This window comes from Strix aluco, chromosome 9 (genome assembly GCF_031877795.1).
Source record: "Strix aluco isolate bStrAlu1 chromosome 9, bStrAlu1.hap1, whole genome shotgun sequence".
NCBI classification, from domain to species: Eukaryota; Metazoa; Chordata; class Aves; order Strigiformes; family Strigidae; genus Strix; species Strix aluco.
This window is the reverse complement of record NC_133939.1, coordinates 30,254,565-30,268,783: the sequence shown is the minus strand read 5'-3', so window position 1 is coordinate 30,268,783 and position 14,219 is coordinate 30,254,565. Positions and strand designations below refer to the sequence as shown.

General features: G+C 48.1%; 1 protein-coding gene across 3 annotated transcripts in view; it reads left to right on the top strand.

Annotated features, from left to right (window-relative positions):
• KCNAB1 (potassium voltage-gated channel subfamily A regulatory beta subunit 1) overlaps positions 1-14,219 on the top strand; it is an 80,948-nt gene that overhangs the window by 12,775 nt on the left and 53,954 nt on the right. The window contains exon 1 of one of the 3 annotated variants that reach the window (XM_074834390.1): positions 71-467. The exons of the other annotated variants lie outside the window; for them this stretch is intronic. Within the exon in view, the coding sequence (XP_074690491.1) occupies positions 223-467 (245 nt within the window). The 5' untranslated portion in view covers positions 71-222. Of the gene's footprint in view, positions 1-70; positions 468-14,219 lie in introns of those variants that run through there. 3 annotated transcript variants of the gene reach the window in all.

The window sequence follows — 14,219 nt, the reverse complement described above, 5'->3', positions numbered from 1 at the left end:
CAGTTACGATAATATAAAGAATGGCTGGGAGCAAAATACTGCTCCACAGTCCTGTGGTCCTCATGGGCAACACAACCCAGCTTAAACCGTCTTATACTGGTGGGCGTGTGATGGCACTGGGCTCTGCTCTCGACAGACTGTTGGGTGGAAGCTCCTGAAGACCCCACACTCCGTCATCTGCTGGGCATCGAGGGGGGTCTCTTTGCAGCTCCGCCGTGGACCATGCATTTGTACAAGCCCTCCTGCGCAGATATCCCACCCCACAAGCCCAGCCTGCAGAAGCCGAGCGAAGGGCTCCTCCTGAAAGGCAAAAAGCAAAGCGCAGCCCCCAGAGCCCGCCCGCTGGCCGAGGGCTGGCCGGGGAAGCCCAGCCGAGCCGCCGAGCTGAAGCAGCTGGAGAAGTTCCTGCACCTCCATGGGCTGTCGCTGCAAGAGACCGTCCGAGCCAAGACGGGGATGAAGTACAGGTACCACTGCGCGTCGCTTGCTGGGGTACTCGGTGGCTGGCTGTTTGGTGGCAAACAGCTAAAACTATGCGAAACTTGACTGAGCGACCTGTGCGCACCTTCAGGCAGGCTTACAAAATCTGAACGCCTTCTCTGGTTTAGTAGATTTTCTTCTCTAACTTTCTGAGCAGGGTAAGAATCAGCACAACTTTGAGCAATGGTAACTGCGTGTGACCTAGTCTCTTAAAACTTTGATTTTTCGCTTAAATTTTTAGCTTTTTAAGCTAAACTAAGTTTAGCTTAGTTGTTTGTTTCCATCTACTGAACTGCCTCTTTCAAATTTGGGTAGAAGTATTTACTCTTTCTGGTGTTTTAATGAAAACTCATTTATTTATATGCATTAAAGGGATAATTGCTGGACAGCGAAATGAAAACATGGAGGACAGAGGTGTTCTGACTGTGGCTGGTGCTTTGATGCAATGTCTGTCCTCACTCTGCCCTAAAACTGGAGCAAACGGACTGAAAGCCTGAGAACCAGCATCTGGCTGGGTTCAGGCTGGAAAATAGATGTTTTGTGCATTAGAAAGAGTGTGCAAAGGAGAGGGACCTCCTCCATGCAGGGAGCTGGGACAGCCTGGGGACAGAGGGTGTAGGCTGTGGGACCACGGGTGAGGAAGACATACGTGTGCTCAGTCTGTCAGTTGTCATTTTGTTTTGTTTCAAAAGAGGTCCATTTTAAAAGGATGACAACCCATATGGCAAGTAGATACATTCTCTGTGCTTCTAATAAAAGAAAATTTTCTTCAAAACATTTGCTTTCCCTAGAGATTGACTTTTGCCCATGGCCAGTCTGAGCTTAAAATTGAAATAAGACAACATGTTTACTATTTTTATGGAAACAGCACAGTTGTGTCACAGCTTTAGCTGCTGACTGGGGAAATTTGTCGTTGTTTGGAGACACTGTCCAGGGGGGAGTGAGAGTGTGAAAGAAGTGTTTTGGAGCCAGCAGCAGGAGAAACAGCGAAGGGCTTTGTACCTCTGCTCTGCTGGCGCCGAGGGAATCCTTGGGGCAAGTTGGGGTTACACAGCCTTGAAAGCTGATGTAAATAAGTAGAGAACTGAGCCCTCAGTGTTCAACTGATGAAAAGGGAAAATGTCCAAAGGCAGTGGAACGGCATCCTGGGGAAGCTGTGCTCCGAGCGGAGCTCTGATAGAAGTAATCCCTGGTGTCCCTCTGTGTTAGCAGGAGCGACGCGGTCCCTGAGTGAGATATTCTAACTGGACTTTTTGGATCTGGAAGCTTGCCTCCCTTCTAAGGAGAAATTCTTTTGCTCCACTTCTGCTGAGTCAAAAACACGTTGGCCAAAACTCAACAGCAATGTTCATCTCTATTTGCTGCTGCACAGAAAACGTGCCCAGGCTGGAGGAGAAAACCTGCAAAGAGGTTGGGGACAAAACTTCTCTAGGGATGGATACCCAATCCCTAAACTTGCTGGAAACAGTTTTTAAGTCACAGAAAAATTTAATTAATGAGATATCCTGGGACTGTCCAGGGGGAGTTGGTGTTGGCCTTGAGGCTTTACCCAGTGCCACGGACTGTGGATGCACGCTCAACTCTAGCACGGGCTCCATGTCAGTCGCTTCATGCACCTCTCTGTTTCTTGGCTTATAAAATGGAGTGGTCTTCATTCATCGGAGCCTTTAGTCATGATTAAAATAAAGCACATGCTTAATTTCTATTGAAGCTGATGGATTCAAGCATATGATTAATTTTAAGGATGTGCATTTTTCACAGTTGACAGAAACAGCTGTAAAATATTGCATTTCCCATCTATCGTACCCCGGAGAAGGGAGACTTCTGCAGGAGAGGGCTGTGCAGAGGGCTCTGCTGATTTTCTCTGGTTTTCCAGCAGTCATCACTTGCTGCGTTCTGTAGATTTTTGCTCTTCTAGCTTTAGAAGTACAGAGGCTCTTCTAGTTTTATTGTGAGCTTGAACATTTTCTTTCCCAGCTTGGTTTGTTTCACCTTCCAGACATGTCTTCAGATATCTATAGGTCTAGTCTAAAGACAGCCCAATAAAAGCCTCTTTTTTTTTAAGACTATTTAATTACGTGTGGAAAGTAATGAACTGTTAACAAGAAACACTTACTAAATACGCATAAGCTGGTTTATTTGTAGGATGATTAGTTCTTTTTCCTTTCATTGCTTTAGCAATAACAGCTTAGTTCAGCCTATTACTGAATAACTGGAAGTGCAGCAGCACATGAGCTTTGTTTCTGATGACAATAGTATTTCTGTCAGACGAAACGCCATTTGCAAAGCCAATTTGGTGTCTCATTATCCAACGGGGTGTTTGTTGCACGGCTTCCTTCCATACACGCTTTGCTGGGGTTTGAGATCTTAAAGACTGGATTATGGGGCTGGGTTTGTCTTCACGGCTGGGAAGCTGTGACTGTAAAACTTCTCAACATTCTGCTCATGGGTGGCTGAAATAGCGTCTCTGCGCTCGGGCAGCTGCAGTTTGAGAGCCCGAAGGGGAAATGTTATATGTATACGTTTGCAAAAGCACCCAGGCAACTTTTGCAAAACATGCTGCTGGCAAATGTTACAGGTGGAAAGTATTTATGGAGGTCATGGACTTCAGAGGCGCTGCTGGATTAACCCACGCAGCAGCCTTCGGAGCTGGGGGTGTGGTTTTCTTTTTGTATTTGATCTACTTTATATTTAGTTGAGGTTTGGTTCAGGGAGGGCGAGTTCTTCCTGCAGCACACAAGCAAACTCACTTCGTTTGGAGCAAGCCCTCCCCAGGCTGTCCCGCAGGAAACCTTCGGGAGCTCCTGCATCCTGAGAAAGCACTGGGATGCTCTGCCCCATTTCTGTTGCTTTTGTAGGTTAAGCTAATTAAAAACTTGAAATTTAGGGGTGCCATGCTGAAGCTCTTGTACAAAGACTGGCCAGCAGATAGCCCTTTGCAGGATGTTTTCTCTTCTGATTGCAATGGGAAATGTCACCAGTGCAGAGCGAGCGCTCGGCCGGTGCAGCAAGGAGTTGGGCACGGCGACCCCGGGGAGGAGAGGGCACCTGCACGTCATCAGAGACAAACTGATGGTAAAACTCATCCTCACTCATTTTTTTCTTTTGCCTCAAATCACTTATGGTCTTGTCTGATATGCGAGGAGGAGGACGAGGTGGTGGCTTGTGCTGGTGCAAGGCAGGTGAAGGTGCTGGTGATAAAAATAGTGCTGTGACCAGATAGCCGATATCTCTTAATTCTGAAAAATAAAAGTACTTACTGTGGCTAAATACAGCAAGAGGAAATACCAGAGAGCTCTAGGGACAAACTGATGGCCAAAGGGCTGTGATTTGTATGTCTAATTTGGTGTGTGTCTTGTGTTGGTACAAGTCTGTGTCAGGAAAAGCAATAAGGGAGTGAAATATGCAGTCTGCAGTGCCAGAATGAATGTCATTCTTCACCTACATCGTTACTTACTGTCTAAGTATTACTAAAGATCAAACATGTTACATTTACTGGAAAGGTTCTCCAGTTTGGTAACCTTGCCAGACAACTATGGCACTTGGGTAACAGGATCCGATCCTGAAATAGCACAAGGCTTTTGGTGACTACTAGGATTTTGTGGTGGTCACTGAAGGCACTGACCAACACAGGCAAAAAGATAAAATACTCCTGCAGAAAAACTATTGCTGAAAAGTCCCCCGCATCCCTCTTTACATAGACAAAAAAGCAAACACCATTTTAGAAAATGTAACATGCATAACAGTAAAATACTGTTTTTTATATAAATTTCTGGGAGCTGACGTTTCAAATCCTGCAGTCTGTACGGGCCATCCCATTTCAAAGGCATACAGTAAGCTGGGCTAGAGAAAGCAGAGAGCTCCGAGTGATGTGATTGTCCCTGCACCGGGTGATTAAACAGGCTTTCAGCTTAGGAAAAAAGATGATTGACAGGGATTACAGCAGATGTGTGTAAAATCAGGATCCGCCTGTAGCAAGTTACTTGCTGTCTCCCACAACAGAGGGGGGGAATGCAAATGAAATTTCTGGACAACAGGTTTAAAACACAGGAAATGCTTTCTCTGCAGCTTGTAATGAAATTGGGAAACTTGCTGCCATGGAATAGTTTGGATGCTGAAAGTAGGAACATGTTCAAAACGTTGTTAGGTATCAGGCAAGGCCATCAAAGGCTTTTAAACGCAAAGGGGTGGATTTAGCCTCTGTCACAGCAAATTTTTAAATGGCAGATGGCAGAAAGCTGAAACGCTATGCCAGGAAAGGTATTACTGCGGTTTTGTTCGGTTCCTTTATAATCTTTTCCCAGGGCATCGTCTGGGCTGCGTGGCTGCTCTGCAGGGCTGCTTGGCTCTGCGCCGGTATGGTCGTGCGTGCGCTGTGCAACAGGGTGCGGGGGTGAGCAGGCAGATCGCACTCCTCAGCCCTTACCCCTTCTTCAGGGGTCGTGTTTATACCCCTGCAGGGCTACCACAGGGGAAGGGAATTTGGGAACCATCACTCGGCCATAGCTGCTTTTCCAGGCTCCCTTGGTGAGGCTCATTTCATGCACTGAAGCTTTAAAATATCTAATCTTTAGATGCCAAAATATATGAAAGCGCTTGATGGGGTCCTATAATCCTGCGCTGTAATCCCGTCCTAATCTGCTCAGTTCAGAGCAGAGTTGCATTATATTTATTGGGATATAGCTTACAGCATTAATGTGTTCCCTATTTCTTGTGCAGATTGATCTATAGAGCCGCATCCAGCTGTGTCCTTTTTTTAATAGCCCGCATAATTTTTTCATAAGTGCGCTGGTTTTTTTCTTTTTTCAGTCTGGTCAAACTATACTGCCTGCTATCTAGTGCAATGGTGATGGCAGATATTCCCATGTCTATCCTTTTCCCAAATGATACCAGTTTCCACTTGCTCCTTGGTTTTTGTGTTATTTTTGTAGGGTTCCTGCCCACACCATGCATGAATGGGGGAGGACAGGATGAAAACAGGGGATGTGTGTGGGTTGGGATGTGGCCAGGGTATCCGTATGCGTGTATGGTGTTTGTAGCGTGGCATTTCCTCCCTGAAGTAAGAAATTCCATCTTTCTGCTTGGGAAGAACGGTACCTACAGCCCATGAGCCCCATTTCCCTGTCTGGGTTTCAGCAGGAGGAGCTCTTTAGCTGCTCCTTTGATGCTGGCTCCCAGCTCCTGCTGCTTTCTGCTCGCTCTCATCGTGCCCGTCCACACGTGAGCACACACACGCGTGCACACACGCTTCCTTTTGCCATGTAAGGTCCTCAACAGCCATGAGAAAGTCGTGTAAAAGCTCAGATCCCCCCTGCCAGTACTCCCAGGGTTACTCACACCTTTCGGTAGGAAGCTCCCCATGCCGTAGGTGGAAGACAAAGCAAATTTTTGTCCTCCCAGTTCACCACCCCAGCAATAAATCCCCACTAACCCTTCGCTGCGTGCAGCGTAGCAGCTCCTGCCGGGGTCGAGCAGGGATTTGCTTGCTTGCTCCTGCTTTTCACGCACCTTCTGCTCCTGTCAAACTCCAGCTTGAGAGGCTGCCCTGCCAGATGCTGAATAAATCGCCAGCTCTGTGGGCAAGGTGCTGCCTGCTGAGCCCGCTCTCCGCTCCCCGCCGCGGCATCAGCAGCGCAGAACTGATCCAGTATCTCTCCAGGGAGCTGACTTGGAAGTTTGGTATATTTATGGGTATATTTATATACAGGTTTGAAGTCTGCAGTCTGTCTGCGTGCCCTGGGATAAAACTCAGTCCATTCTGTCTTGGTTAAAACAGGTTTTATCCAGGAGTCTTTGGGCTGACTTTGGGATCTGCTGAGATTGGGACCTCGCCGTATGTTGCCCTGACACAAACTGCTGAATAGTGGATCTGGGGGGGGCTGAGTTTAGGAAAATACCAGCTAAACCTCCACAGTTGTCAGGGTCACTGGTTTGTTTCAAAGCTCCATCCTTCAGGAAATGATCATAAAACCAGGCTCTGGCAAGGCTTCGAAGAGGTTAGCTTCAGTGCCAGGCTGAGAGCAGGTCTCTGTATCGCTGACCGTGGTGTGTGCCCCGGCAACGCTGACTCAGCGCTTGGCATCGCGGATGGCCACGGCTCAGGTGGAATAAAAATGAATTTTGGTCTTCGATACAAATCCAACCACTGATGCAATCGCAACTCTTTTGCTTTGCTTAATTGAAGTAAATCACCAAACGCAATGGCAGCTGCTCTCCCTCCCTGTAGTTACTCCTCCTGCCCCATGTCCATCCCTCCCAGCACAGGTCTCCCAGTATGAACAGAAAATGCTCTTTTTCAGCCCCGGCAGTGCAGGGCTATGGCCCAGTCTGTGCTTAGAGAGCTCCCTTGATTTTCTTTCTCGGGTATTAATCCTAGTTTGTACACCAACAATTATTAATAGTGAGTTTTCATTGCATTCTGAATTTGCAGCACTTGAAAGCTTGGGGTAATGTAGAGGAAACTTTCCTGGAAATGCAGTACTTTGTCCAGTCTAACAGATTCCAAAGGCAAAACATTTAGAATAAAAAGTGCCCTTTTGAGACCTGGGGATATCAGGAAGAATTTAGCAGAATCAGAGTAAGTGTCTGAGAGGAGGCAAAGCTGCAACATGATTCCAATCAAGCCCAATTTTAACAGAGACCTGTCAAGCGCAGGGACCCCTCATCGTCGGATTGCAGTTTTCTCCTCTTGCTCAGAATTATTCCAGCGTCAGGAGACAGTTGCCAGGTCAAGGAAGTGGATGAAGATTTTGGGTATTGTTGATGCCAGCCCTGAAGGAGAGGGTGCTGGCTCTGGGAGTGCCTCTGTGGGGCTGCCCCACAGCACAGCCCCAACCTGTGGCCGCTTCCCAGAACCGACTGCAGAAAATAACATGGGAATAATAAATCTAACACGGGGCAGAGCTGGAGCATGTACCCCACTGCGGCGCTAGGGTGGGGGATCTCCTGGGATTCTGCTCTTAGTGTTTCTCAATGTACTTTCATAAGGGATCTTACCCCTGTGCTCGGCACTGGTGAGGCCACCCCTCAATGACTGGGTTCAGTTTTGGGCCCCTCACTCCAAAAAGGCCATTGAATGACTCGAGCGTGTCCAGAGAAGGGCAACGGAGCTGGTGCAGGGTCTGGAGCACAGGTCTGATGGGGAGCGGCTGAGGGAACTGGGGGGGTTTAGTCTGGAGAAGAGGAGGCTGAGGGGAGACCTCATGGCCCTCTACAACTCCCTGAAAGGAGGGTGCAGAGAGGGGGGATGAGTCTCTTGAACCAAGGAACAAGCGCCAGGACAAGAGGGAATGGCCTCAAGCTGTGCCAGGGCAGGGTCAGACTGGCTCTTAGGAAGTATTTCTTTGCAGAAGGGGTTGTTGGGCGTTGGAATGGGCTGCCCAGGGCAGGGGGGGAGTCCCCATCCCTGGAGGGGTTGAAGAGTCGGGTTGACCCAGCGCTGAGGGATCTGGTGGAGTTGAGAACGGTCAGTGTGAGGTTCATGGTTGGACTGGAGGATCTTCAAGGGCTTTTCCAACCTGGATGATTCTGTGATTCTGTGAAATTCCAGGTGTAACTGCAGTATTTCAGGCTGCTGCTTCCATCACTGACCCTCCTCTCCTCTGGGCAGCCTGTCATGCTGGTGCGAGTATGAAAGGGTTAGGGGTGCTCTGGGAGCACCAGCATCACCCCTGTGTACTCAGCAAGCGGGGGAGTGCAGCAGGGCGATTCTTTGCACCGGTCTTTGAATCCAAAAGTGCTTTTTTTTTTTTTTTTTTTACAGTTTAAGCAAACCAAAATGATCAGTTGAAACGTATTTTTATTATGCTGTGTTTTTCCCCATACTGAGGTGATCACCTTTCTACTTCTGCATCTCTCCATCAGGTAGAGGCCCTCAAGGTGGCCGGATTCCCCCCAGCTCTGCTGTGTGCTTCTGCCCGGGGAGCCTGCCTTGAAAGGCAGCTTTTTCCACAGCTAAACTGCCTGCTGCAGACCTGCTACTGCCTGATAAGCCTTTTTTTCTTGTTTTCAGTGTGCATTTTCATAGTCGCTCGGCTTCAGCCCCGTGCCAGAAAGACTCCAGAAGACAACACAGCATTTCCGTAATTCCAGTAGCACGGTTGCTATTTTTTCCTGGGGTGTTTGTGAGATACACGAGGGTGTTTAGTGTGTCCAAATAGGCATGATGAGGTTGTCAGAGGGGAGCTGCTCACAGCTGTCCAGCCGCAGGCGGGGTAAGCATCTCCCCCTGCCAGCCCTCGGTTGCCCATCCCAGCTGGGGTGATGAAATGCACATTTTTCTCTGCAGAAAAAGACACCCCGTAGATTGCAAGAGTAATTATTCTTTTCCCCTGAGGACCTGATGAGTGGGTTATGCATTTGGCAGTAAGTAACGATCCTCTTGCAAATCCTTTTGTTAATTAAATGGGCACCGTTCCAATATGAAAGTGGCTGTTCGATACCATTTGGGATGCACTCTTGGAGATCAGGGACTACTTGCCTGGCCAGCACTGGCCCTGGGAAGTACAGCGGATCCTTGGCTTGGCAGTGCTTGGAGGTCACCTGAAGACTTGACAACACCTTGCATTTAATTTACTAAAATGACATTATGCTGCTTTGAGGTATGTCACGCTCCTGCCTTGGGTGCAAAAAAACCAAAGCTAAGAAGCCTTTGCAGAGGGCTCTGGAAGTGAAAAGAACAATATTTTTCCCCTTTGTCCCAAGGGATTGGAGGGAAAATTAGGGAGCTAAAGCATTCCCCTAGTCCCTGGCTTTTCCTGGCAGCAGTGTGCTCTGCCTGCACCCCTGAGCAAGCACAAAAGGGGCACAAAGTCTGCTCCGGCAAGACCTCCTGGTGGGAGAAGTCACCCTGTTCAGGTAAAAAACAAATTCCAGGAGTCCTGAAATGCTGATTTTTTAGCTAGTGATGTAGGCTAGTAACTAAGTCGGGGAGGAAGTGCTGACGCAACGGTTTTTGCTGTATCGCATTCCCCAAAGAGGAGTCTGGCAGTGTGAAAAGGCAATGATGAAATTAATTGGACTGAAGATAATTTCTTAGTAATCTGCTACATTTCAGCAAATGACATTGTTCTGGGTGATGTGATAATTCTCTTCAATGACTAATTCCAGCAGATGCCTCTCATTATTTTGAGACTGCTGGTCAGTGTGAAGAGTTTTCTCTCCAAGGCGGGGAGTGAGGTCTTGTGCCAGTTTTGCTGGATGGAGCTGATGGGATTCTTACCCCATGCCACTCACTTCAATAATTAGAAATGTTGTTGCAGCTGAGAGAATCTCAGGAGAAGAATTAAAATTACTTTTTATAAAATACTATTTGGGAAGGTGATATTTTAATAGTGCTTGTTGTTCAATATTGGTTTATATAAGATAATCACTGATGGAGACACTCAGCTTTCATTTAGTTTGCTCACAAAAGAGCGCAGATCCCCACGCCAACCGGAGAAGGACGCAGCTTGAGTGAAAGCTGAGGACTCCTGGGTGAGTGGGACGTTGGACAAAGGAGCATCCATTGGAAGAAAGTTTTGCAAACAATGCAGTCTGCCATAGCTCATCTTTATCCTGACCCTCTGCCAGCTCATCTCAAAGAATCAGAAGTTATTTTATGATAATTAGTCATCCATCTGCTATAGTGTGTCCCAGAAAAGGGCAGAATGGAGCTGTGTGTTATTCAGCATCCAAGACCGAGACCTTAGCAACATATTTCTTCATACAAGTTAATTTAGAGTTTTAAGCTGTTACAAGAAATGCTTGGGTGATATTTGCCGTGTCTGGATAACAAAGCAATATACATAATTGCCTAAGATCTACTATTCAACAAGCACAGCCAGGTTGGAAGAACATAGCTTGGGCTGAGCTTTATTTGGAGCTCTATTTGGAATACATTCATCAATCAGGTTATGCAAGGCACCTGGGAAAAATCTGCATTTTCTGCATGCAAGTCTAGAATATGAGTATGGCAAAATGGAAAACCACTTGTTTGCTGTAAGCTGCCAGCCTCAGTGCGTTCCTCTAACTCTTAACCTTCTTTAACTATTTTATAGTTTTACAGTAGAAAAACGTGGTTGTAGTTGAAAACACGTAGGTGTTATTTAACGGCTCCTGCAGGGAGGTTGGCCTGTGGCCGGCCCACAGGCTGTGCTCGAGGCAGGTGTCCCAACGTTGCTTCCCTCAGTGCCCCCAGCCCGGGTTCTGCCCCACCACACAGGGAGAGGGTGTGTGGGGCCCCTCGAAACCCCCTGAAATACCACAGAAGTGAGAAAAGCATTGAGCAACCGGCGATCACGTGCTGTCTGGTGTCCCTGAGCCTGGCACAGCAACCCTGAATGCTGCGGGGTGGATGGCTCAGTAACCAGGATACCTGTGTCAGGGGCTCCAGCCCCACCGGGGCAGGGGAAAAAAAAAAGAAAATCTCTTGTACTGTGCAGTGGAGCTTTGTGCAGCTCTAAGTGTTTTAATCATGTTTAATCCTGTTCAGTGTATTACAATACATTAAAATAATGGTCATTGGAGCCCATCTTGTAAGCCACAGGCTTTCAGTCATGTGAGAAATGAAATAGATAACATGGGAAAATTAAATTACCTGGTTTGGAGCGGGGGGTAGCGCAGATAATAGAGTGATAGGGAATGTGCTGGTGGATGTTTCCATCTGCAGGGATGAGTGACTGGGTAACTGAATTGGGTGCCTAGTTGGTTACATCCTCTTTGTAAGACACAGAAAGCTCTGGGTCTCGGTTTTAGTATTGATTCTTTCACATTATATAAAGCGACAATTTATTTAATATTGCACAGAGCTGGCTAACTGTTGCAAAGCTCTTTGGTAGCAGGCAGCTCCCTCGGTGCCCGGGGTGCTGTTGGCTTTCAGTGGGGATCCTGGTGCGGCTGATGAGCATCCGTGGGGCTGGCGAGGGGGCACCTCGGGCACCCAGGGGTGATTGAAAATTAGATGGGAGTTTGTTCACAAGTTCCCCGTGAGTGGATCTCAATATGATGTACAGATTGCATACATTATATAGAAATGCATGCAAAATAAAAAAAAAAAAAAAAGAGGAGGGCTCCAAAACACTGTGGGTTTATGAAGTTGTAAAAGGAGAATTTTGCTGCTTATTTTTAAAACCCCTTTTCTACAGGGTGACCTGGTGCAGCCATAGCTGAGGGTCTCTGCTCCAGGGGCTCAGCTCCCGCTCAGGCAGAGCAGAAACCCTCGGCAGCGCTGCCCGCAGGGAAGCCATCTCACACATTTATCACCCTGCTGGCATCTGGCTCAATTCTAATTAGAATTAAGCAAAGCTAGTGTATTTTTCATGCCAGTTTTGATTCGTTTATCGTTTTATCATATCCTGAACGTTTAGCATTTTATCATACCCTGTAATGCAAACATGAGGACTCCAGAAGAACAGGGCAGCCTCCCCGGGGGCTGGGACGATGCTGCCTCATTAATACCCCAGTCTTAACACATTGGCCCTGTCAGCAGAGCCAGCAGCCCGGCTCCGTTTGCCCACGCTGCCCCATTCCCAGTTTCAGTCCCTTCTGGGAGGATGGAGCCCTCGGAGCCTGGCGGGCGTGTGCAGGGCTGGAGCTGATAACAGATCTCGAGGGCTATCAGAGGCAGCCTGGGCTGGGTGCTGCAACCAGCCTGGCTGAAAACCTGCCAGAAAGACGCTTTCTAACTAAAAAACATTTAATGGCAATTTTGATCAGTCTTCCTCAAGTGCAATTACAAATGCAAATTAAGTTTTTCATGTGAAACCAGTGAAAATACGACTGTTTGCTAGATAAGCGCAGTGCTTTTGTTCTGCAGCTCATTTCCTTGCCAAGCTTCCAGGGTTGTTATCAAAAAGAAATGTTCCTCGTGGGTTTAGATATACCCAAAAGAGCTACAAATAGCTGCGGGGTTTGTTGCTGCTGCTTCAGACAGGACCCACTCCTCAGCTGAGCTTGTGAGCATCCTGCTGCAGCAAGGCCTGGGCTGTTAATTGAAATTAATACCACGGAAGCCCTTTTGGGAGCTGCAGCCTAACGCCAGCTTGCTCCTGGGCTCTTCTCCCTGCTCTCCTGGGCGGCAGCGCTCGGTATCTCGCCAGTGTCCGTATCAGCCCAATTTGTGGAGATGTAACGGAACTGCTGCAATCATAAGTAATTAGCCCAGCAGGAAACCTGTTTTCAAACAGCTATTGAGATGGAGTGAAATGGCTGAGAGATGCGCATGGGCTGTATTTATAATCAGAGCTTTTATGGCCCAATGAAACTTTTATTGGGACATAACGCAGAATTTCCCTGAGTGCGTCCTGCTGGGCTGCGGAAGAATTATCACATGGAAGTCTGAAAATCAAGGATTTGTGGCAGTATATTAAGATAATTCTCGTGAAGGCCAGTCTTGGAGACTACTGCCTAAAACGTCTGTGCTGGATTTTGGAAAGGCAGCTGTGGACAGACTGCAGTGGCTGTAACGAGGTCTGATCTGTTAGATAAAATAAAGAAGGGCATTTTTCAGGTGAAAAAGCTCCAAGGGCAGAACTCTGCATTCCCCAGGCCCTTCTTCTGGAGCACGATCCTGCCGTCACGGCACTGCCAGCTGTATTTTTAATGTTTCCGTGCAGCTTTCTGAAGTTTGGTTGATCCAATTACATGGCATGCAAAGTCTTGCTGAGCACCTGTCGAAATGTCCAACATGGTTAAAAGTCTATCATGAACGCTGTAATCATGTTTTTAATGTGTCTCTAGCCTGGAAGAGGTGACTTCTTCTGTCCTGCTGCATCTCGCCAGTCCCTGGCATTGCTCTGGCCGCGGGTGCAGATGGCAGGTCCCTTCCCCCTAGGCAAGGTGTCTGTGGCATCGGGAAAATGGTTCATTTAATATTGCATGTAATTATGTGGTGGTGATGCAGTGGCAATTGTTTGCATAATGAGCAACGATAACCATAAACTTCTTAGGTGTAGCATTGCGCTGGTACGGGGAACAAAAGCCATTTGAGCTGCGTCCCCCTCTGAGAGCTCTGCGTGCCTCCCCACTGTGCCTTGAGGAGCAGCCGCGAGGCTGGTGGGGACGTCAAAATATGCTGGCCCAAGGGGTGCCCTGGAAGGGATGGGACCAGCAAACAGCTGCTCTGTGCCACGGAGAAAATACCTTTTACCTGCCAGGAGCTGCCGCGGAGTGTGGGCGCACAGCCCCTGGCAGGCAGGTGTGTGGGTGCTCGGGCCCCCAGGGCTCCTCCAGATTCACATCTTGGGTGCCTTGCTTAGTGGCACCCAGTGTCCCCAGCTCACAGGAGGTCCCCAGAACCCAGTGGGGACAGCAGCCTGCCCACAGGACTTGGCAAAGTCCCTCCATGAGCACTGAGAGAAGTTTGTGGCTGCACAAGTGTAACCTGGTGTGAGCAGCCGGTGCTCTCGGTGAGGCCCTCAGGTGTGCTGGAAAGCATTGTTATCCATCCCCCCCTGCTATGTGATATATATATCATATATATCCACCCCCACTATATCATATATATTTACTGTGAGGGTGGTGAGGCCCTGGCACAGGTTGCCCAGAGAAGCTGTGGCTGCCCCCTCCCTGGAAGGGTTCAAGGCCAGGTTGGACGGGGCTTTGGGCAACCTGGGCTAGTAGAAGGTGTCCCTGCCCATGGTGGGGGGTGGGACTGGATGGGCTTTGAGGCCTCTTCCAACCCAAATCATTCTATGGTTCTATGATTCTGTGATATATGCAGGCACAACCTAAACAAAAAATAGCTAAACTGAAAATAATTT